The sequence below is a fragment of the Hippichthys cyanospilos genome, chromosome 22 (assembly GCF_059441005.1).
Source record: "Hippichthys cyanospilos isolate Australia breed blue-spotted pipefish chromosome 22, RoL_Hcya_1.0, whole genome shotgun sequence".
NCBI lineage: Eukaryota > Metazoa > Chordata > Actinopteri > Syngnathiformes > Syngnathidae > Hippichthys > Hippichthys cyanospilos.
Window position 1 is genome coordinate 8,712,346 of NC_142390.1, and position 22,298 is coordinate 8,734,643.

Genomic DNA, 22,298 nt, shown 5'->3' on the forward strand with positions numbered 1-22,298 from the left:
GCATTATCATGCTTTCTACACGACACTCAAATGTTGGATGTCTGTTGTCATTTATAACTGCCTGCGCAACAACTATAGGAGACAGTTTTATTAACATTTGTCTAAATTTCATCTTTCACATACACTACACGTCAAACAAAGTATTGCTGAGATTGAATTGACTATACAACGTCTTTAATTAGGGAATTAAAAAAAACTTCTATCTTGCATTTCCTGGCCATGAGTCAGAGAAAGAATGCAAATTTGTTCTTCATTCCCAAAATGGTCTTATCAGCAAGAAACTTGAAACCCGGACTAAGCCAGGGAGCAACTATAAATAAATCTCCTGTGAAGTCACCTGTGTTCTAGCTGTGAATGACAAGTCGTGAATTGAACCAACCCAGTTTGTTCACTCATTTGAACATATTCCTCCACTTGGTGATGCTGTAAAGTCACTATTGTCACAGTTGCACAATAAAGATGCAGCAATATATATGCAGCAATTTTACGAACATTTCGACTTACGAGCGTGGACCGCAGAGTTTTTTGTCCAGCACTTACGCACAAACCTTCCGTCTTACGAACAATACGACATGCCGGCCATTACGTTAGTACATTTATTTTCGCTTTGCTACGTCAACTACCCCAGTAGTTAACGCTCATCACGGCAACATTGAACGCTATTGCTCTAACAATGTCACAGTCACTGTCTCAGTCACGGTGTCAGTCACGGAATCAGTCACGGAGATGCCAATATGCTATTGGTCGATTAAGGTCACAGTGGGTCTCACTCACAGAGATGCTATTGACCGACGTCACGTCAATCACAGAAATGCCGATATGCTATTGGCCGAACGCCTTTATCTAGCTTGATGGCACAGCTGGTCGGGATGGAAGGAAGGAGAGAAAATGAGTAAAAAACGGAAGGAAGGAATGTTGCGAAGACTTTGCAAACTTTATCTGTTAGACATGGCTTCTAAAATTACAAGTGGCGGTAAAGGAAGAAGTAAGAGGATGATGACAATAGAAACGAAGCAGGAGATAATAAAAAAAAATACGAAGGAGGCGCACGCATATTTAACCTTGCTCGTGAGTATGGACGTAACCGCTCGGCAATCTTCTAAAGGCAAGACTTTCCTTGCCGGGGGACGGACCTCGCTCGACAACAAAATGGAGAGGCTTCTTCTATTATGGATTAAAGCGAAAGAAATCGCCGGTGATATGTTCTAGTTTGAGAAAAGTTCCCGTTTAAGAAAATAAATAAATAAATTCTGCGGGTTGGTCTCTGCTCACCTCCGTCTCCACTCAGCTCAAGTCACGTCGCCCCAGAGGAAAATGTCATTTATCCTTTGTATATCCATGTTAATTAAATTTACTGTACAGTAGATTATGGTACTAATTTTAAATATGTGTGTAAAATCGTGATGGTTTTAACTATGATTTCATCACGCGTTGCCAGTCAATGTGTACGTACAATTGACCTCGCTTTGCTACATTAACGAATTAATCTGCTCACGCATGACACGGTAACGCTGATATGCTATTGATCTCACAATGTCACAGTCACTGTTTCAGTCACGGTGTCAGTCACGGAGATGCCGATATGCTATTGGTCGAACGCCTTCATCTAGCTTGATGGCACAGCTGGTTGGGACGGAAGGAAGGAGAGAAAATCAGCCAAAAATGGAAGGAAGGAATGTTGTTAAGACTTTGCAAACTTTATCTGTTAGACATGGCTTCTAAAATTGCTAGTGGTGGTAAAGGAAGAAGTAAGAGGATGATGACGATAGAAACGAAGCAGGAGATAATAAAAAAAAAAAAAATACGAAGGAGGCGCACACATAGTTAACCTTGCTCGTGAGTATGGCCGTAACCGCTCGGCAATCTTCTAAGGGCAAGACTTTCCTTGCCGGGGGACGGACCTCGATCGACAACAAAATTGAGAGGCTTCTTCTATTATGGATTAAAGAGAAGGAAATCGTTCATGATATGTTCTAGTTTGAGAAAAGTTCCTGTTTAAGAAAATAAATAAATAAATTCTGCAGGTTGGTCTCTTCTCCCCTCCGCCTCCACCCAGCTCAAGTCACGTTGCCCCAAAGGTAAATGTCATTTTTCCTTTGTATATGTTATTTACTTTAACTGTACAGTAGATTATGTTAGTCATTTTTAATATGTGTATAAAGTCGTGATGTTTTTACCTAAGGTTTTTGCACGCGTTGCACGCATTCACTAATTAACATAGGTTTGGATTGCCCGTCATACGAGCAGTTCAAGTTACGAGCGTAGCCGCTGAACGGATTAAGTTCGTAACACTGGGGCCCACTGTATTTCAGTAACCAAAAAGGAATGTGGAGGCTGATGGATGAAAATTACAAACTGGACAGTTCTTAACACCGACAAATGGCATCACTTATTACTATGTTTTGTTTTTTTCATTCGTTTTTTTTTTTTCAATCTTCCCCGGCTCCGAGGCATCTTTTCATAGCACTCAAACTGGAAAAAGCAATTCTTCCGAGTGCGAGCTGTCGGGATGTGCACACTGAACATAATTCTGCCAAGACAATAGAAACCGACATGCGCTGACACCATGATGTGCTTTTTTTATTTTTAAATGACAAGATTTTAAGAAACATCTTGAGTTGGGAAAATATACACACATCGTTGGGGGCAGGTGAGCGGAGACGATGGCAAATGACATGTACTAACCTGAACTTGGATTTGGAGATCCTATTTCTGGAAGACAGAGAACAAAATGGATTATACACACAGACGCACAAACACACATTTAGACACAACATGAAGGGTGATTTGATCGGGATTGTTTGCCATGACCTCAATAACAAAAATTTCTCAAATCACCCTGTGAGAACATGTAAAAAGTGGCAACCAGTCAGTGGTATTATGTGATTAAATGTGGAATTTCTCAAACAAACATCAATGTTAGGAATTGTGTATTGGTCAAATATGCTTTGACTGTTTGCCACTGGAACATCAACATGAGGACTGAGGACAAGGAGAAAGAAGAGATCCAAACTCCATTCTGTACTTTTAGCTTGTAAATCAATACTTAGATTAAAAAAACAAACATAAAAAAACAACTACAAGTTCCTTCTATGTAAGAGGGTGGTGTCCAAACTACGAGCATTCATTTGCGAACCTTTTTAGTGGCCTGCAGCGTATACTAAAAATAACACTGACACGCTACTTAAAAAAGTAAAAACTAAGTTTGATTGTAGGCAGCTCTGGCAGTGTTAAAAAAAAAAATCCTAATTTTACTCATCATCTTTAACAAAATTCCTTGACTTAGCAGTTTTTAACGGTACAAAATATACACCGGTGCTTATCAATTAAGATAAAGAAAATCTTGCGTGCCCCCACTTCCGCGCGACGACGATAAACAAGAGTACTGTATTACGGTATATTTAAAATGATCTGTAGCCTTTTTAATAATAACAAAAGAAAAAGCAATATAAATCCATGTTCTACAGCTGGTAACTATGTTTTACAAACACGTTTTAAAATGTAAAAAATGTGTGTGTGTGTATATATATATATATATATATATATATATATATATATATATATATATATATATATATATATATATATATATATATATATACATATATATATATACACACACACACACACACACACACACACAGTGGGCCCCCGGTTTACGAACCCCCTGTTTTACGTATTTTTCATCTTACGACTTGGACCGCGCCGTTTTTTTGTCCCCCTCTTACGCACAAAACTTTCGTCTTACGAACCAAAGGCATGATCTTAGAATAGGAAGGGTAAGCCTTTTTGTTTATTCTAATATTTGTATAGTTGACGAATGCTGAAATACTGAGTACTGAGTTTCTGGTTGAGTTACTTGACATCATTTTTTTTTGCCTTTGTTTTTGGCTCAGACAAATACCCACAAACAGTCAAACAAAGACAAAGTAACAGATGGACAGCGAGCGGAGAATGAATAAACAACAGCGTGCTGTGGATTCCGCTCTTCCACTTGGTTCTGTGATGGCTTTATGGCGCAGAGTGCTGAAAGAAAGCGTGAGTTCGGAGCTTGTCGTAAATGAACTGGGGTGGGGATCGGCTGTCCAAACAAAACACGGGCGATCAGAACCAGAGGGGGAGTAAGCAGGATTTTTTTTTTTTTCTTTTACTACCCTGCTAGTTTACAGTTTGGTACCCCTGGAATGAGAAACTATGTCCTTGGTCACAATTAGATTAATGTGATGCTGACTCATCCCAACAAAGATCCAGATTCTAGATAGGAGTCGAGTACTTACACTAGCCGGGTGCAGCAGGTTTCTCCCTCGACATCGCCTCCAGGCGCGTTGTCCGTGTTGACCGATTCATTCTCACTGGCTGGCATGCTCACTAAAAGAGACGAGAATTTCAGAGTTAAAGGAAGAAAATTAAAAAAGCTTTAGCAAATCAAGTTGCATATTTTTCATTAGAACAGTAGAACAGTTTCAGGACAATAAAAGTTCATAAAACATATTTTCGGTTCAGTAGGTTAGTCAATCTTATTATTTTTAAAAGCCAGATTGTTCCCCGTACTACAATGGTTGGACCCCACTTGTCACGTGCCACCTCTTGTTACCTGTCAAAATAAGGATTTATTTTTGTGAACACATCTCTACTATCCTCCCAAAAGGAGACTTTAAGCTGAGCATTTTTCTGTGGACAAATATGTGTAATAATTTAGTTTGAGAATAGGTCTGACCCTTTGTTGGTTGTTTTTTGTGGACAAATATTTATGAATAAATAAAGATTTATTTTTGTGACCAGATCTCTACAGTAATCTCAAAAGCTGATGCTTTATGTTTAGTATTTTTCTGGGGACAAATATGTACTTATAATTATTTCTTTTTGAGGACATGTCTGACTTTTTATGTTTATTTTTTTGTGAATAAATATTTATTAATAATGAAGTTAATGATATATGTTTTTCAACAGATCTCTACTATGATCCTAAAAGAGGACACTTTATGGTGAATATTTTTCTGTGGGCAAAAATGTATTTATAATCATTTCTTTTTGAAAACAGGCCTGACACTTTATTTTGATAAATTTTTCTGGACAAATATTTATTTATAATTAACAAATTTCTTTTTGATGACAGATCTCTTCTATGATCCAAAAGAGGACACTTTATGTTGATTATTTTTGTTGACCAATACAAAAAAGTTTTATGGTTTCTAAAGTTGAATAAATCAAACCATGTTGGCATGTTTTAAGTATTTTTTTAATACCCAAAAATGCTTTGCAGGGAGTATATTGCTGAAAAAAATGTGAGAACAGCTGGCATAGAGCATGGCTGTCCAATGAAAACACACGGTGTGAGTTATTAAAATGACGAAAGTACGCCACCTTTAGAGGCATTTCTATATATCGACACATAAAAATACGTTAAGTACCTCGTATTGAATACTTGGATGCTTCAAAGAGGTGTTTAAACATGTCTTTAGGATTGAACGAGTTAAGAGGCTGGCAAAATGTGCCACGATATGAAATGGTAATTTTGGTTTAGAGAAGGCAGACGTGCTGTAGCAAAAAGTAGTGAAGTGCTTAAAGCGTAAGTGAGCGTCTGTGGAGACTGGGGCGGCAGGAAAATGATCGAGGGATTCTTGAGTGGCATTGGAGAGAGAGAAAGGGGCTTGTGAAGGACGCTTCCATGGAGGTGGTGGATGAGAGGCATTGATGGAGACTTGGGTGGAGGGTGGGAGAGTGTATGTGTGTGGGAGGGGTTATCAAGTGATACATTGCGTTTTATTGCTTCTGTCAGTCTTTGGCTGGCGGCACCATAGCTCCCCTTACTGTCACCTCAAACGCTTATTGTAAAACCCTCCGGAGTCGGACGCCGCATGTGAATTTTAATGCCTCCGTGTGTGCAAAAGAAGACATCTACCCCTAGAAAAAGAATCGCCAGGAATCTGACTGGACTCCCAACAATTAGGACTTTCTTTTAGTTTCTTTTAAGAATAAACACCAAGTTGCCTTGATTAGACGGCGGAGTTCAGATGAATTCCCCACAAGGACGACATGTGTCAGCTGCTCCACTCAATACCCCGCCATCTCCCCTGAGGCTCAAAGCCTTTCAAATCCGGTTCCTCCACCTCAGAGGTGCTCTGAACTAGTTTAATACCTATTGTTGGAGAAAGCCCTAAAGACCTGAGCCATGGAGAGCAGAAGGAAATTGGAAGGATGGATCCCACACAGGATGGACTCACAGTTTCTGGGTTTATCGTCATCCAGACCCTCTTCTTCATTCTCCGGGTCGATGTCTTCAGCCTGAGTGATCCAGTCTAAATAGCCCTACGTTCACAAAATAGACAACAAAACAATTCTATTATTAGGAATCAAGATGAACAAAAATGTTTATCCACTACTCAAAACTCAAAACAAGTTTTGGGAATTACTGGGCTAACCTGGAAATATATACAGTACAGTGGACCTCGGGTTATGGCATTCATAGCTTCGTTTTTTTTCACGTTATGAAAAGGAATAGTAAGTTTTTTCGTCCCCTTATCTCATTTTCCCGCCTTACAGGATCAACAACAATTACAAAATTCAAACTTCGCAGCCAGTGTGCATGCGTGTGACTGTTTGAGTTGCATCACGCTATTACGTCACTGCATACGTCACTTATATGCTGGTCTGCTATTGGTCTGCGTCACGGCGTCACTAAGATGCTGGTCTGTTATTAGTCTATGACTTTTACTATGACTTTAGGATTAGCACTGGTCTTGGAATAAAATATTCAACGTGTACAATTATTTTTGTTGTGAGTTTAGTTTTACAGTCAATTCTAACCAGGATTGTAATGAACGATGTCAGAAACCTTTCGGAGATTATGCTTTAGGGTCAGAAATCCTGATTAAATTTCAACCCATTGACCAGTCCTAAGGGCTGTACCCATCCCCGGACCATCACTTCATAAGCATCCCAAGACATTTGTCCATATGATTGCAAGCCAAAGCCAGCAGCCTACCTTGAGATCCTCCTCCAGCTGCTGTTTTTCTCTGAGTTTCTGGAAGTCGCCGCGTGCTTTGGCCTTCTCCCTCTCCTTGGAAAACTCTCTGGGACAAAGGAGTGTGCCAGAATGCACATCCAGGAATCATAGAGAGAGTGAGAGAGACAGAAAAACAAATCGAAGGTGAAAGCCTTGTTCAAATAAATACGCATTTTGATGATGTGACTCTGACAGGTGGAAGGAAGGAAAACCTGTCAAGGGGAAGACCAACAAAGGGTTAGTATGCAAAAGCACGATAAAAGCCCACATCCTGATCATTTCGTTTTTTATTAGTTCATTTGTCAGGAAAAAAAAATGTAGGTTTAAGGGTCCAATGACTTGTCACTCATGAGAAAAAAGAACTGTTGACACTTTGGTGAAAGAACTCAAGGGATATTTGGTCATTTAACAGTAAAAAACGTAATAGTTTCTTCTTCATCGTCTTTAGTTGATTTAATGGTTTGAACATTTTTCATGTACAGCTATATCATAAAATCAGTGAATACACAGATCAAAAGGAAGGAAGCTGATTTAACCCTTTTGAGGTATTTTGTCCAATCCTTTGATCTTTACATCAAAGATATTTCAAATCAAAAGGAAAGCATTGAAAGGAAGACATTATTGAGCTGAAATTTCACCCAGATGGTGACAACATCTCTAAGTTGTCACGACTGCTTAGCTAACACACAACCAGCAGTGTGTAACCCCTTGGCTAGAAAATGACCCAAAAATTGTCAAAATACTTGTCATCTTATCCTGATGAAAATATTGGCATGAGAACCTAAACGAGTTTCTTCCAACACCGACTTAAACAACTTCCATTTCCCTGCATGATGAATTACTATGAGTAGGAAAGTTTTCCTCTTTTAAACAGAGTCTGACAGACCTATCCAATTTGTTTGAAATGGAGCTCTGCGGAAATAATTTGCTCATTATCGTACTTGGGATATTCTTAACCCAAGTGACAACTCTTGTGAGATCACAGTGTGGAAGATTGCCCTTTGCCGTTTCTCTCCCCACCTGCCAACATCCATGCTGGCTTGTTCAAGCACGTCTAAGGGCTGAAGGAGACAAGTCAAGCAGTCTTTTCCTTTTCACAATGTGTCAAAGTCCATCGAAAAAAATATTCACGTAGCCTCGTTGACAACAAAGAGACAATTTGTCGACGCATGACGAAAGTGCATTTTTTGTCATGTTCTGTGCAAATGCTCTAAAACGGATGCATACTATTTCGAATTATATCGGATGCATACTAAATCGAATTTGAGGTATATAAAATCATGTTAAGTCTTGTAAGTCTTCAAGGATAATATGGAGGTTGAAAATGAGGAAAAAAAACTCGACTTGTACTCCGAGAAATAGGGTAAACAAGAACCGTTGACACTCATTTTCTCCCGCCTGAAGCAGAGGAGCTGAAAGGTCACCGCGCATCATCGAGCCCATCAGCGTCTGTTTGCCGACTCACTGTGCAGGTCACTAACCAGTCCGGTTTTCATCATCGAAAATCCACTCGCGGCTTCTCTGTTGTTTCTATTTCCAGGAACATGTTGCTGCCTAAGTCACATCCCTGGTTAGCCATAAATTATCACGCCAGTTTTCGGACGCCAGGTCCTCCCCTCCCCTTTCCTCAAGCACATTACGGATGAAGCAGTTGGAGAAAAGGTCAGGTTGTGTAGTGTATTAACGGCATCATTAGTCACAAGTCAGACAAAGAGTCCGACAGCCAAGCCACTCCGAGCTGTTCGGGCCAAATAGACTTTTATTATTTTTGTTCCTTTTTTGAGATGACAACGGCAGATGCTTAAGTATGATTTCATCACAGTTGGCTGCGGGGATAGTGACTGAAACATACATACAAACATGTTTAGTTGGAGACTTTGAAATGAAACATCAGCAGATGAAAATAAACATCAGCAGATGGAATATGAAAGAGCTACCTCCAATGGGTGGGACGAGATCTTGTACGACAAAATCGTGCGAGATTAGAACGCGACGAGATTTCTCGTCCGTGCACTGCACAAGCTCCACTGTAATTCCCCAAATATAGCATGCACCTATGAACCTATGCACAGGACGCACCCTTAATTTTTGGGTCAAATTATGCTATTTTCTTATATATACAGTAATGACAATTTCAATTCGATTAATTGTCTAACCCAAGTATGAAAAAAAGAGAGGTTAGTCAGTATTGATCTGGGACCCTTGCCTTACCCGCTCAAAACCCCCAGAACCAAGTTAAGCACAAAGAAGGATCCAATGATGATTAGGGTGACAAAATACACCCAGGGCCACTTGTACCCTACTGCATCATTCACCTGGTGGAGAGACGGAGGGATAGAGGGCAAGTAAGCAAGGGTTAGCTCCTCCATAATTGCTCAGGATGTGTCACTTGATGAATTCATGAATGCACAAAGACAGCTCATTTTAGAGCGCCGGCGAGCAACGGGAGCAGGTGCCTTTCGTGGGAAGGGAGGGTGAGCCAGAGGTTCAACCTCAAATCAGCAAATTGCCTGCTTAATTAATTACTCAAGAGAGGAGGCATTATAGTCAGACATTGTGCAGCAAGACTCCCATGGACCTCAACATTAGAGCAATCCTCAATATATCATTTGATCTCTTTTTGCTAAATGTTAAGATATTTAGATCAATGTACGTTGGTGCCTTAAAATTATTTTCCCAGTTCAAACCAAAGTCCAAATAAAACCTACAGTAACGGTCTGATTAAATATAAAGTAATTTGTATAAAAGTTATTCGCACTTTTTTTTGTTTTTTTGCTTTGCTAGATATGCTCATACTTTGGCCACCAGGGGGAGTATAGTTCAGTCGTAATGCTCTACAGCAGTGGTCCCCAACCCCCGGTCCGCGGACTGGTACTGGTCCTTGGTACACCCCCCCTGGTCCACAATATAAATGTAAGGCGTTGACCTGTAACGCCTTTGTGGACAGGGGGGGTGCTGGCTGCTCTAAAAAACACATCATCCTTCTCACTATGTATGTAATATCAACAGTGTGCTACGTTGCACATCGAACACGAAAATTTGCGTCGCCCAAGCTCATTCGCGGGGGTTTCTGTCGCTGTTGTACTTTTTGTCCACTTTTTTGTCGCGCGAGGAGAGGGGAGGGGAGTGGAGCGAGCTTGCTGTGCACTTTACGGTAGATCCGGCAAGAAGAGCATTGCTGAGAACTTTCACTTTTCTGGGATGTGACAGAGCCAATATTTTTACCGACAGCACCTTTCTTCTTCTTTTTTTTACACTGTGTGCCCCTTGCTTTGCGGCAATACTTGACTGCCAAGAAATAAAAGTTTCAATGTCGCAATCTAGTGGCCGAGACCGAGCTAAACATTGTGCTGACAATTGTTAGCTTAGCACAGTAACTACAGTTCAACAGCTGTTAAGTGAAGCAAACACTGCGCATACCAGTTGTCCCAAGTTCTCGCTTCCACCTTTCTACAAGCCAGGTGAGTGCTCTTGCTTGACTCTGTTTTGTATTGAAAGCTCAGCTGGCCGTGTTGGATCGCTCTCGCCATGATTCATTCCTGCCCCCTGCGTGAGTCGTTGAATGTTCCCGAAGTTGATTGGCTGTCGCGACGCGACAAGTTAAAAAAGTTAAAAAATGTTAACTTCACACGAAGGCGAAATTTCCCTTCTAGTGACCGTGCGCGGCTATTCGCGTCGCTCCATTTGCGTCCATCGCGTCGCCCAATGCACATTCACGCCCAGTCGCGTAAACACCATTGACTACAATACAAAACTCTCCGCTTCTTCGCCTCGTTCGCGTTCGGTGTGAACGCAGCAGGTTTTTAGGGCCTCCTCCCCCGGTCTGCAATATAAGGCATTGACCGGTCCGTGGTGATCAAAAGGTCAGCAGTGGTCCCCAACCCCCGGTCAACTGGTACCGGGCCGCGTGGGCTGCAACCGAAATAATGTTTCGGAGATCATTTAGTTTAATGGTACGCAATGGAGTTCGCGTGACTGGGCGCAAATGCACATCGGGCGACGCGATGGACGCGAATGGAGCGACACAAATGGCCGCGCGCTGTCACGAGAAGCGAAATTTCGCATTTTGCGTGAAGTTTTTTATTTACTTTTTCCGTGTTTCGAGTCGCCACAGCCAATCAACTTCGGGAACATTCAACGGCTCACGCAGGGGGCAGGAATGAATCATGCCGGCCGCTTTGCGGTCACCGGGAGTGATCCAACACGGCCAGCTGAGCTTTCAATACAAAACAGAGCCAAGCAAGAGCACACACCTGGCTTGTCGAAAGGCGGAAGCGAGAACTTGGGACAACTGGTATGTGCAGCGTTTGCTCGGCCACTCGATTGCTACATTGAAAGTTTTATTTTTTGGCAAGCATGTATTGCCGCAAAGAATAAAGGTGCTGTCGGTGAAAATATTGGCTCTGTCACATCCCAGAAAAGTGAAAGTTCTCAGCAATGCTCTTCTTTCCGGATCTATCGTAAAGTGCTCAGCAAGCTCGCTCCACACCCCTCCCCTCTCCTTGCGCGATAAAAAAAAAAGTACAACAGCGACAGAAAGCCCCGTCCATACGTTTGTGATGTGGTTTTTAAAGCAGGTTATAATACCAAATGTGCAAGTTTTCTTCAACTGTTAAAAGTTTTTGTGGGGAAAAAAAACAAAACAATTTTTTGTTCCCAATCTCTCTCTTGAACAGTTTGTAGTGACCTCTAATTGTACAACTAGCGATGTGTGACAAACCTGAAATTCTATAGTCTATTGACGCACCTGCTTTTAGATGCTACAACACAGGTGTCAAACTCAAGGCCTGTGGCTCGCAAAATGCTGATTTGACTTCTGGCTAAAATATCGCTTGCAAGTTGTCTTAATAAAAATATATATTTTTTTTAATCCCAATCTGTCTTATAGTCTTTACCAGCCTCTGATTTCAAAACTAGATGTGTGACAAACATTTGTAAAATTTACTCTGGCCCTCTGACAGAAACTAGAGCTACGATGTGGCCCATGATAAAAGTGAGTTTGACACCCCTGCTCTGCAGCACTCAAAGCCTGGGGGCCAAATCCAGACCACCACATAATTTAGACCTTGTGCAATAATGCTATACACATTGAATTCTTTTCCTAATTTTGTAAACGCGTTTAAAGGCGTAATCAGTAAAGTCATTCAACCACTCAAATTGTTCAGTGACATCAGTTCTATCCAAACATATGTAGGTTATATTTATTAACACCCACAAAAAAAAAGTTGAAAATGGTATGGTCTGTTTGTGTAGCCAGTGAAGTGATTATGACACTTCGAGACATAGCAATTAACTGGTCTCTACCGCCATCTACGGTCTTTAGCTGAAACACAACTCAATAAAGAATTTTCTGTTTGCTAACATAGTTTGACCGCCACTTAATAGAATGTTGCAGGAATTGCAGGAAAATCAATGTCATTAATCCTATTAAAATGCATCTCAAAATTTGTAATTATTATGATTTCATATGGTCCAAAATTTGGGCAATTATTATTTTTGGGCACAAAATCTTACACTTTCAGCTGCAATCACATAGAAATGTCGGAATTGTTGCATTTTTTTAATTTTACATGTTTTGATCATCTGCCGGAATTCTTTGCTCCCCAGTGTTATTTTCTCCCATTGATTCTTTTATAATATCATAAAAAAAAATCCAAGGAATTTCCATAATTTGTAACATAATACCACCCTTGCTAAACTGAGTTCCAGAATTTTAACTTGTTGTGTATAATAATCATCATCATCATCAATACATAACGTTAAGATTTTACAATATTTTTTGTTTTGTTTTGTTAGAGTAATCTCAACAATATGTTAACAGTTATGCTTTACCTCTGATTCCAAAACAAAGCCATCAATTTGTTGTGTACTGTAATAATACTATATATGATAGACTATTTAAAATGGACTTGGTTTCCTCATCATATCGGCCCAATGAGGGAAATTGTAGCTACAAAATGTTCCGGGACCAAAATGAGTTTTACACCCGTGCTCTATAGTGTGATGTTTCAGCTCCTCAGGAAGCAGCAATAATAATTATTCCTCACAGAGGATAAATAATATATGTCAGTGGGTATTGATACAACATATCTGCATGTATTGTTTCACTGTTTGTGTTCAAATATTGAATGCTAAAAAGGTTAGGAGACTGTAGGAGACTGTAGGAGACTGAGGTTCATTAGCCTGTCTATGGTGTTTTCCATTTTGAGCTAACATTTAGGTAGTGCCGTGTTTAATCTTTTTTTTTCTTTTCTGACTGTAATCTTCAACTTCAACATTTATGACTTTTACACTTATGATGCTGCAAGTAATGATTTCTTTTAATAAACGATTCATCTGTCTATTTTTGATTCATTGAGTTAGATAAAATTGGAGCAACATTTTTGTTCCGTCTCTTTATTTGAATTGACAGTATAATAACATGAATAAATCAGGAATAAGTGACTGGTCTGGGAATGAAGTTTAACCCTATGGAGTATTTACTCCAATTCTTTGATCTTACATCACAAGCATTTCACTAAAGGAAAGCAAAACAAGGCAATAGGGAGGTGAAATTTCAGCCAGATGGTGACAACATGTACAAGTTATACATGGCACAATTACACAAAGGAGCGTGCCATCTCTTGGCTAAAATACTGTGAGAATGATGTGGAAGAAAATGACCCCAAATTACTTTTTTTTGCCCCAATATTTTTTTAATCCTCCTGTCGTGCATGTTTTTTTCTTTACTCCGCCTCCATAGCCGACCCAAGAGGTGAATTATTTAAACGCCAGTGTGTCCCGACAGGCCGGGAGATGCTTGTACTCTGCAAAGCAACCCGGGTCGCCTGCTGGACGAGCGCTTATTTAAAACATGTTTTTTCCGCTGTTATTCTCAGGAGGAGTTGCCGCTGACTTAACCTGACATGAACTGCACGGCGCCGACTCGAAATCGGAACAAAATTAGCATGTTTCATATGTTAGCGTGTTGCATGTGTGCGCACAGGTACTCTTGCTGCATTTGTGTGAGTGCCGCTTGATAAAGTTGGTTTGGAATATCCATCAAATTGTTTAGACCTATGCCATGTTCTTTTATGATGGATTATGACAATTACACTTGTTTGGCTTTCTCCTCGATAGAGACGACGCAGCTTTGACATGTTATTTGGGAGCATTTATGAGAATACGCCCTCGTAAATGGACAGAAGTATTGGGACGCTCCACCTGTGAGAACTGGAGGAGTTTTACATGCACGTAATACACTTCCCACTTCAATAAAGGAGATGAGGAGGCGGTGATGCAAAGGTTTGGTGGTGGGAGTCTAGCTGCACTGCACACACACACACACACACACACACACACGCGCACACGCACGCACACACACACACACACACACACATACAAAGACAACAAAGCAGAAGCTCTTACCCACTCAACACCCCCAGAACGAGATTGAGGACGAAAAAGGAGCCGAAGATGACGAGAGAGACAAAATAGACCCACGGCAGCTCATAGCCCATAGCATCCTGCATCTGGGAGATGGACAGATGGACAGACGGACAGACAGATAGGAGGGAGACGGAAGCGGGTTAATAGAAATATCACAGGGGTTAAAGTGAGAGTGAACGTTCAGTTGGGGTAAAATTGTGCTGGCATTCCGAAACTGAAGCATTAGTGGAAGCATTAAGGAAGTGCTTGTTATAAAGAAAACAACATTGGTGCAGAATACAATTTATGTATGCGCATATGATGGAAGCAAAAAAGTATGCTAGAAGAAGGGGTAGAGCTTTGAAGCTTCCATTACATACCAACACGCACACCTGAAGAGTAAATAAATGCTGCATATCGTGATAAAGTGGCTCAAATGCACCGTACGGTGATAATAAGTTAAGCAATGCCATCCCCATGTACATGTATGGGTGTTTTTCATATAATGTCATCAATAATAGAAAAAAAAAATCACACCGTATTTCCATTTGAAAATTGAAACGTTTAAATTGGGGGGAGTTATTACAGAAACATTTGAGTGTATAGTAGAGACATTCAAAATATATACTTGAATATGAACTTTTAATGCCAAAATGTCTTTCCTGTTATAGGTCTTAAATGTAATTTCATGACTGGCAGCATATTATCAGAAGATGCTTATTAAATTGGGGGGAAATACGGGATTTCCTATTTCTCACTATGCCTTTTTTAATGAAAATGATCAAAAATGGGACACTGGACACTCAAATGCACTTTATGGTGAGAATGACACACACACACTCACACATTACAGTTTTTTTTTTTTTGACTGAATTATATGAAAATATTCCATGTTGATGTGGTGCCCGGCTCACCCAGTACAGCACGTCCGTCCAGCCTTCCATGGTGATGCACTGGAACACGGTCAGCATGGCGAAGGCGAAGTTATCAAAGTTGGTGATGCCGTCGTTGGGCCCCTCCCAGCCCATTTTGCACTCGGTCCCGTTGTGGTTACAATGCCGTCCGTATGCCAAGTCGGGTGCGCACGGCGCCGGTTTTTCTTCCGCTATGGTGCCTGAGGGGAGCATTAGAATTTCCAGATGTGTCTTGGGATGAATAAAATTAGCCGGTATTCCAATCTATCTCGTTTTGTGACACCACATCTAAAAGTATTTGCTGCTACTTTTTTCTCACGCTTTGAACCCTGTGTCCCCAGTACGGCCTATATATGACAAAATAAGATTTTCTGTTTTTGACAAAACATGTTTGTTGCATATAATGCACATCTTTATGCTGAAAAAAAAAAAAAAAAACTTTCCAACTCGAGCCTTGCCACTTGGGAGAAATAAAATGAGCCGATGTTCTTCTAGATCTACATCTAAAATAATGAGACCGAAAGACAGCTTTAGGGCCCAAATGTATATAATCAATAGCAGCGTCAGTAAAAATGTGACACAGCGATGTGCTAATTTGACAAAACAAGCTCTCTCCGAGGGTCGATGTATATGGCGGCGGCGTATTCCGCTGGCACTTACCCAGAGGAGCGCTAATATCTCTCAGGAGACTGATACCATCACCATCACAACACTCATGTCAATTTATACCTTGGGGCCCTTTATTGAAAATTGCTTCAATCACGTCCAGCGAACGCCATGCCAATTATTGCTAAAATCCTTCATACTCACCAACATAAACGATGGTTAAATATTTAATGTGCATGATTGCTTTAAGCGTACCATTTGTGCTGCGCCTTGTTGGCGACTGGAGTCAGACAGCCGAGAGTATTAATAACACCCAAACCAATGGTTTTTAATAAAGTGAATGCGAGAATATGTGTACCCGTATGCTCGTGATAGCAGGTCTTGTGCATCTTGCCCATGAATAGCTCCAGGCCAATTATGGCATAGATGATGATGACGAAGAGGACCAGCAAGGCAATGTGGAGCAGAGGGACCATGGCTTTGATGATGGAATTCAGCACGACCTGTAAACCTGGGGAGCACAAGACAATTTTGAATAATAGCACTATTTATTGTCTTTATAATTAAAAACTTATAGCAAACTTTTTAATCCATTTCTAGGACATTGTGCTGCTCCTTGTGATGAATGAATTTTGGCCACTTGGGGGCAGCATTGTACAGAATGTTCTGAAAAGAGCCTAAGCGATATTAATTCTTCACAGATGATAAAGAAAATATTACTCTGAAACTCGATTGGTCTTCAATCCTTTCATTTCTGTTGGAACAAGGTATACTACATCTTTGTAAAAAATGGCAGTGGATATACATAGGAATGGGAGCAATAAGATGAAATGGCATTGAGCAGGTAATGACACACCTATCTACAGATTCTCCTGGCATTCAGCCACTTTTCCATACACAACAAGTCAGTGCTGGGCCCGCTGTCAACAAGGTAGCTTGCGTTGTACAATTTCTCCCAAATTAACAATCTAGTACTGTGGAAATATATTCATAATACATACCGATTGCTATGTATTGTAGGTGTTTGGTGATCATTTTCACTTCTCTGGCTCGTTTTTTTTGTACAAATATTGTGGTCTTATGGATATCCCATAAGACCAAAAAAGTCCCAGTGGACTTTCTTGGTGGAAATGGAAGTGGGAATTTTTTAACCAATTTTCCAAGTGTCCTAGACTTATAAACGGGTAATATCTGTAAGTTATATGCTGTTAAAAATACACACACACAAAAAAAAAACAAAACAAAAGGAAAAACAGTTCTTGCCATCGCTATAATTGTTCTGGGGGTACGTGAAGTCACTTCAGCGGACACGAGGGATTTCATCAAAGTTCCTGCAGGTTCCCCCACTCTATCTACTCCACAATGCTCAAAATGTAAGTCTATTCATTTATTAGTGAATCATTCTTACTTTCCTTATTGCTCTATTATTTCTCTTTTTTATTGCCTATTTTATTGTTTGCTCGATTGTGGAATGTAGTCAGCTCGGGAAATTGAACAGAAAAATAATTTCACTGCGTAGTACTACTATGCATAAGACAATAAAACTCTTGAATCTTGAAGAACCGCTAAGCTAAAATGACTTCGCTTAAGTAAATATACATCACGTGGTGTTTCATCTTCGCTTATATATTTTTTTTAATTTTAGCCATTGAGGAAAAAAAAAAACAAATGAAAGGCTTTTTTTTTAATGTGACAATTAAAAAAAAAAAGCTCAAAAACATATCCTGTATTTGTACCTCTATCCACACCAAATGTGTACTTTTTCATCTTACACACTCATTTTCTACAACTCACAATGCCTATTTTAGGGACAAAATGTCATGAGAACAGGGTCACCAAGCAATTTAATGTCAAGGGCAAAGGGTTATGATGGGGCGCAGCATAGGAACAATGGCCAACACGCCCCCCCCACCAGGGCAGCAGATAAGTTGTCTGTAAGCCCATCTGCGTTTGTGGCCAAAGAAATCAATAATCTAACAGGAGAGCAAACAGGTCGAGATCAGATAAACCGCGAGTTAACAAAAGTGTGTGTTTGTTTTTGCAGCTGGCATCAATAGTGGCTCAGTGCTTCAATTTCATTGTCATCTTCACCCGCACCTGATCTCGAAATGTTTCTATTTTGACCTTTCTCGACCGTACTTGTCTACTTACTGGGTACTCCGGAGACCAATCGGAGTGGTCGGAGGACTCGGAATGCCCTCAGAGCCTTTACGTCAAAACCCGCAGCCTTTCCTCCGATTGGAGCGGCCCCGTCCCCCTTTGTGGCCTGCTCCAAGATGGCACTGAATAAACTGAAAAAAAAAAACACAGGGAAATCATAATAAATCACAATATTGACATTCTACTACAAGTAAACAAGAGCTTGTTAGTATTGGGATGCATATTTGGCATGAGACTTAAAGTACACAGTGAAATCTAACTATTTATTACCAAATAAACAGCAGCAAAAGTTTTAAAGTGAATTAAACAAGAATGCAAGGCCTTGTTTAACCTGTTTTTAATTTTATTTCAACTTCAGCCGCTGCAAAATTGAATTCACCAACCCCTGATCTGAGCCATCCATTTGTTTATTAATAATTCAGACTGAGCAAATACCTAGCTTTGAGTCTTTTTATTTATTTATTTTTAAGTAATAAGTGGAAATCTGCGCCTAGAATATATATAATAATTAGTTTTTCTTTTCGGGATGACAACACTGAGAAATGTTTCATCTGCTGCCTCTTTCATTCACACGTGGGAAAATATTAATATTGACACTAGGCTTTATATGTTTATGTCATTGGGGCAGTATCTTGATCATTTGTAAACCATTGTACTCTGCTTTTAATTTCCAGTTTACAGAATGTCCCAACTTCATTGGCTTTGGGGTTGTATGTTAGCAGCATCATTCACCTCTGGGAGTTTGAAGTAGAGTCCCGAATATACTTAAATGGGAAGAAGAAGGCAGTCATCTTACATTGCCACTGTAACTGATGACTTTTCTTTTTTTTCATCAGAACATTTTATACCAGAAAATGACCTAGCAAGAGCCTCTCAAACAACCAACTTCACTATTTGGATCAAATATTTCGAGGAGATGATGATCAAGCAGCATTATTGTTTTTATTAAATTCATATATGTTAACGGCTGACAGTAAAATGAATAAAAAAAGAACATTAGTAAAGCTACCGAGCTTGTTATTACAAAAAAAGGCTCCAGAATTGAAACAGGGCTAATCACCTCACCTCTCAACATTCCATCTCTAAAATTACCATACAATCTCATTTTTCCAATCTGCGGCTGCCTCAAAGGCCACTTAGTGAACATTAGTCATGGACAATTATCAATTATCAGATGAAATGACCACTTGAAAAGAGCCCTTCGAATGCATCTGTGTCGCTTTACCTGCCTCTCAATTAGACTCAGTCACAGTCCATAAAATTTTTTAAAAAAGCACGGCAATTTGTGTTTTGCAGTGACATGGCATTCAAAGACAATTACAGCCTTTTGACTGCGTGCCTTCAAGCCTTGGCACCAGCGCAAACTCTTTGAGCCATATGTTGACCGTTCAGGAGGGGGCAGACACCGTTGTATCTCGTTCCCGAATATGCGTGAGCTGGCTGGCCGTTAAGACAACATTCATTCATTCCATTCTGCCACAGATGAACATAACCTGGATATGTGCAGTGTGAGACATACAGGGTATTTGGTGCGTCATTGTTTTGACTGACAGATTTTTTTTTTAATTCACCATTCTGCTCCGTATCTGATTTCTTGTGGCTGTATAATCATTTTGAGCCATATACAATTGGTAATGGTAATGAAGGCACAAAATATTCGAAAGAGACCTAAGTGCAGTTTACTCATTCGCTGCAAATGACCGCAATAGTCATCAAAGATCTGTTTCATGTCAGCTGGCAGTTAAGTGGTTAAAAAACAAATCACAGTCCGTACATTGGGTTGTTTTGTGGGTTATTCATTTGAGCCAAAAGTTGAATGAACCCACTAAAACAGGTTTTAGATTGTTGGTGTGTGTGTGTGTGATATATATATATATATATATATATATATATATATATATATATATATATATATATATATATATATATATACACACACACACACACACACACACACACACACACACACAGTCGGCCCCAGGTTTACGAATACCCTCTTCTACGAACATTTCGACTTACGAGCGTGGACCGCGGAGTTTTTTTGTCCCCCACTTACGCACAAACCTTTCGTCTTACGAACAATACGACATGCCGGCCATTGTGTTCGAACATTTATTTTCGCTTTACTACGTCAACTAATTTGGAAGTTGACGCTTATCACGGCATCGTCGAACGCTATTGCTCTTACAATGTCACAGTCACTGTCCCAGTCACGGTGTCAGTCACGGAGTCAGTCACGGAGATGCTATTGGCCGGCGTCACGTCAATCACAGAAATGCCGATATGCTATTGGCCGAACGCCTAGCTTGATGGCACAGCTGGTCGGGACGGAAGGAAGGAGAGAAAATCAGTCAAAAACGGAAGGAAGAAATGTTGTGAAGACTTGTTGTGAAGAAGGAGGCACACGCATAGTTAACCTTGCTCTGAGTATGGACGTAACCGGTCGGCAATCTTCTAAGGGCAAGACTTTCCTTGCCGGGGGACGAACCTCGCTTGACAACAAAATGGAGAGGTTTCTTCTATTATGGATTAAAGAGAAGGAAATCGCCGGTGATATGTTTTAGTTTGAGAAAAGTTCTTGTTTAAGAAAATAAATAAATTCTGCGGGTTGGTCTCTGCTCACCTCCACCTTCACTCAGCTTAAGTCACGTTGCCCCAGAGGAAAATGTCATTTATCGTTTGTATATCCATGTTAATTAATTTAACTGTACAGTAGATTATGATACTAATTTTTAATATGTGCGTAAATTCGTGATGGTTTTAACTATCATTTTACCAGGCATTGCCTGTCAATGTGTACGTACAATTGATTTCGCTTTGCTACATTAACGAAATCCACTCACGCAAGGAATGATAACGCTGATATGCTATTGCTCTTACAATGTCACAGTCACTGTTTCAGTCACGGTGTCAGTCACGGAGATGCCGATATGCTATTGGTCGAACGCCTTCATCTAGCTTGATGGCACAGCTGGTCGGGACGGAAGGAAGGAGAGAAAATCAGTCAAAAACGGAAGGAAGAAATGTTGTGAAGACTTTGCAAACTTTATCTGTTAGACATGGCTTCTAAAGTTGAGAGTGGCGGTAAAGGAAGAAGTAAGAGGATGTTGACAATAGATACTAGGATGTTGATAATAGAAAATAAAAAAAATACAAAAATAAAAAAGGAGGCGCACGCATGGCTCGTGAGTATGGCCGTAACCGCTCGGCAATCTTCTAAGGGCAAGACTTTCCTTGCCGGGGGACAGACTTTGATCGACAACAAAATTGAGAAGCTTCTTCTATTATGGATTAAAGAGAAGGAAATCACTGGTAATAAGTTCTAGTTTGAGAAAAGTTGCCGTTTAAGTTGCCGTTCTGCTCTCCTCTGCCTCTACCCAGCTCAAGTCACGGTAAAGGTAAATGTCATTTTTCCTTTGTATATGTTATTTTATTTAACTGTACATTAGATTATGTTACTCATTTTTAATATGTGTATAAATTCATGATGTTTTTACCTAAGGTTTTTGCGCGCATTGCACGCATTCACTAATTAACATAGGTTTGGATTGCCCGTCATACGAGCAGTTCAAGTTACGAGCGTAGCCGCTGAACGGATTAAGTTCGTAACACGGGGGCCCACTGTGTATTATATATATATATATATATATATATATATATATATATATATATATATATATATATATATATATATATATATATATATATATGTATATGTATATATGTATATAAAACAAAAACAAAACAACAACAACACTGCATATAGGCTGCACGTCTCAAATCACGAGAAAAAAGTTGCAGCTTTTAGTCCAAAAAATACGGTATGTGTTATACACCAATCGTATGAGTATGACTTCACAGCTTGCGTACGTCTTTTTGACAACAATTTTACTCCATAGGTCAAGAATAACCAAATTTGTGTCAAAAATGGACCAATCTATTGCTTGGGTTGATCTGTACGAAGAAACCATTAAAAAAATTAAAAAAATATATGTTAAATAGGTCAACCCCAGTCCATGTTGACCCAAATCGGGCTTTTTATACAACCCAAGTGTTTTTAGATTGTTGACCCCGAAAGTGGTGTGTCTCTGGACCCACAATGGGTTATTTTTTTACTTAACTGCAACCGGGAGAGAGGATAAAAGTGCAAAGTGAAATTCCATTACTGTTGCCAAAATGTTACATCCGATAATAATTTAGTTGTC

At 40.0% G+C, this 22,298-nt stretch overlaps 2 protein-coding genes across 2 annotated transcripts in view; both read right to left on the reverse strand.

Annotated features, from left to right (window-relative positions):
- The window catches only part of cacna1c (calcium voltage-gated channel subunit alpha1 C), a 49,135-nt gene extending 45,661 nt beyond the window's left edge, over positions 1-3,474 (reverse strand). Inside the window, exon 1 of the mRNA XM_088406332.1 lies at positions 2,686-3,474. Within this exon, the coding sequence (XP_088262458.1) occupies positions 2,686-2,777 (92 nt within the window). The 5' untranslated portion in view covers positions 2,778-3,474. The remainder of the gene's footprint in view (positions 1-2,685) is intronic.
- A 249-nt stretch (positions 3,475-3,723) lies between these two features.
- LOC148405803 (voltage-dependent L-type calcium channel subunit alpha-1C-like) overlaps positions 3,724-22,298 on the reverse strand; it is a 147,427-nt gene continuing 128,852 nt past the window's right edge. Inside the window, exons 5-12 of the mRNA XM_088406335.1 lie at positions 18,085-18,224; positions 16,292-16,444; positions 15,328-15,527; positions 14,414-14,517; positions 6,986-7,073; positions 6,225-6,309; positions 4,278-4,368; positions 3,724-4,026 (exon numbers count right to left, since the gene is read on the reverse strand). Coding sequence (XP_088262461.1) covers positions 3,915-4,026; positions 4,278-4,368; positions 6,225-6,309; positions 6,986-7,073; positions 14,414-14,517; positions 15,328-15,527; positions 16,292-16,444; positions 18,085-18,224 — 973 coding nt within the window. The 3' untranslated portion in view covers positions 3,724-3,914. The remainder of the gene's footprint in view (positions 4,027-4,277; positions 4,369-6,224; positions 6,310-6,985; positions 7,074-14,413; positions 14,518-15,327; positions 15,528-16,291; positions 16,445-18,084; positions 18,225-22,298) is intronic.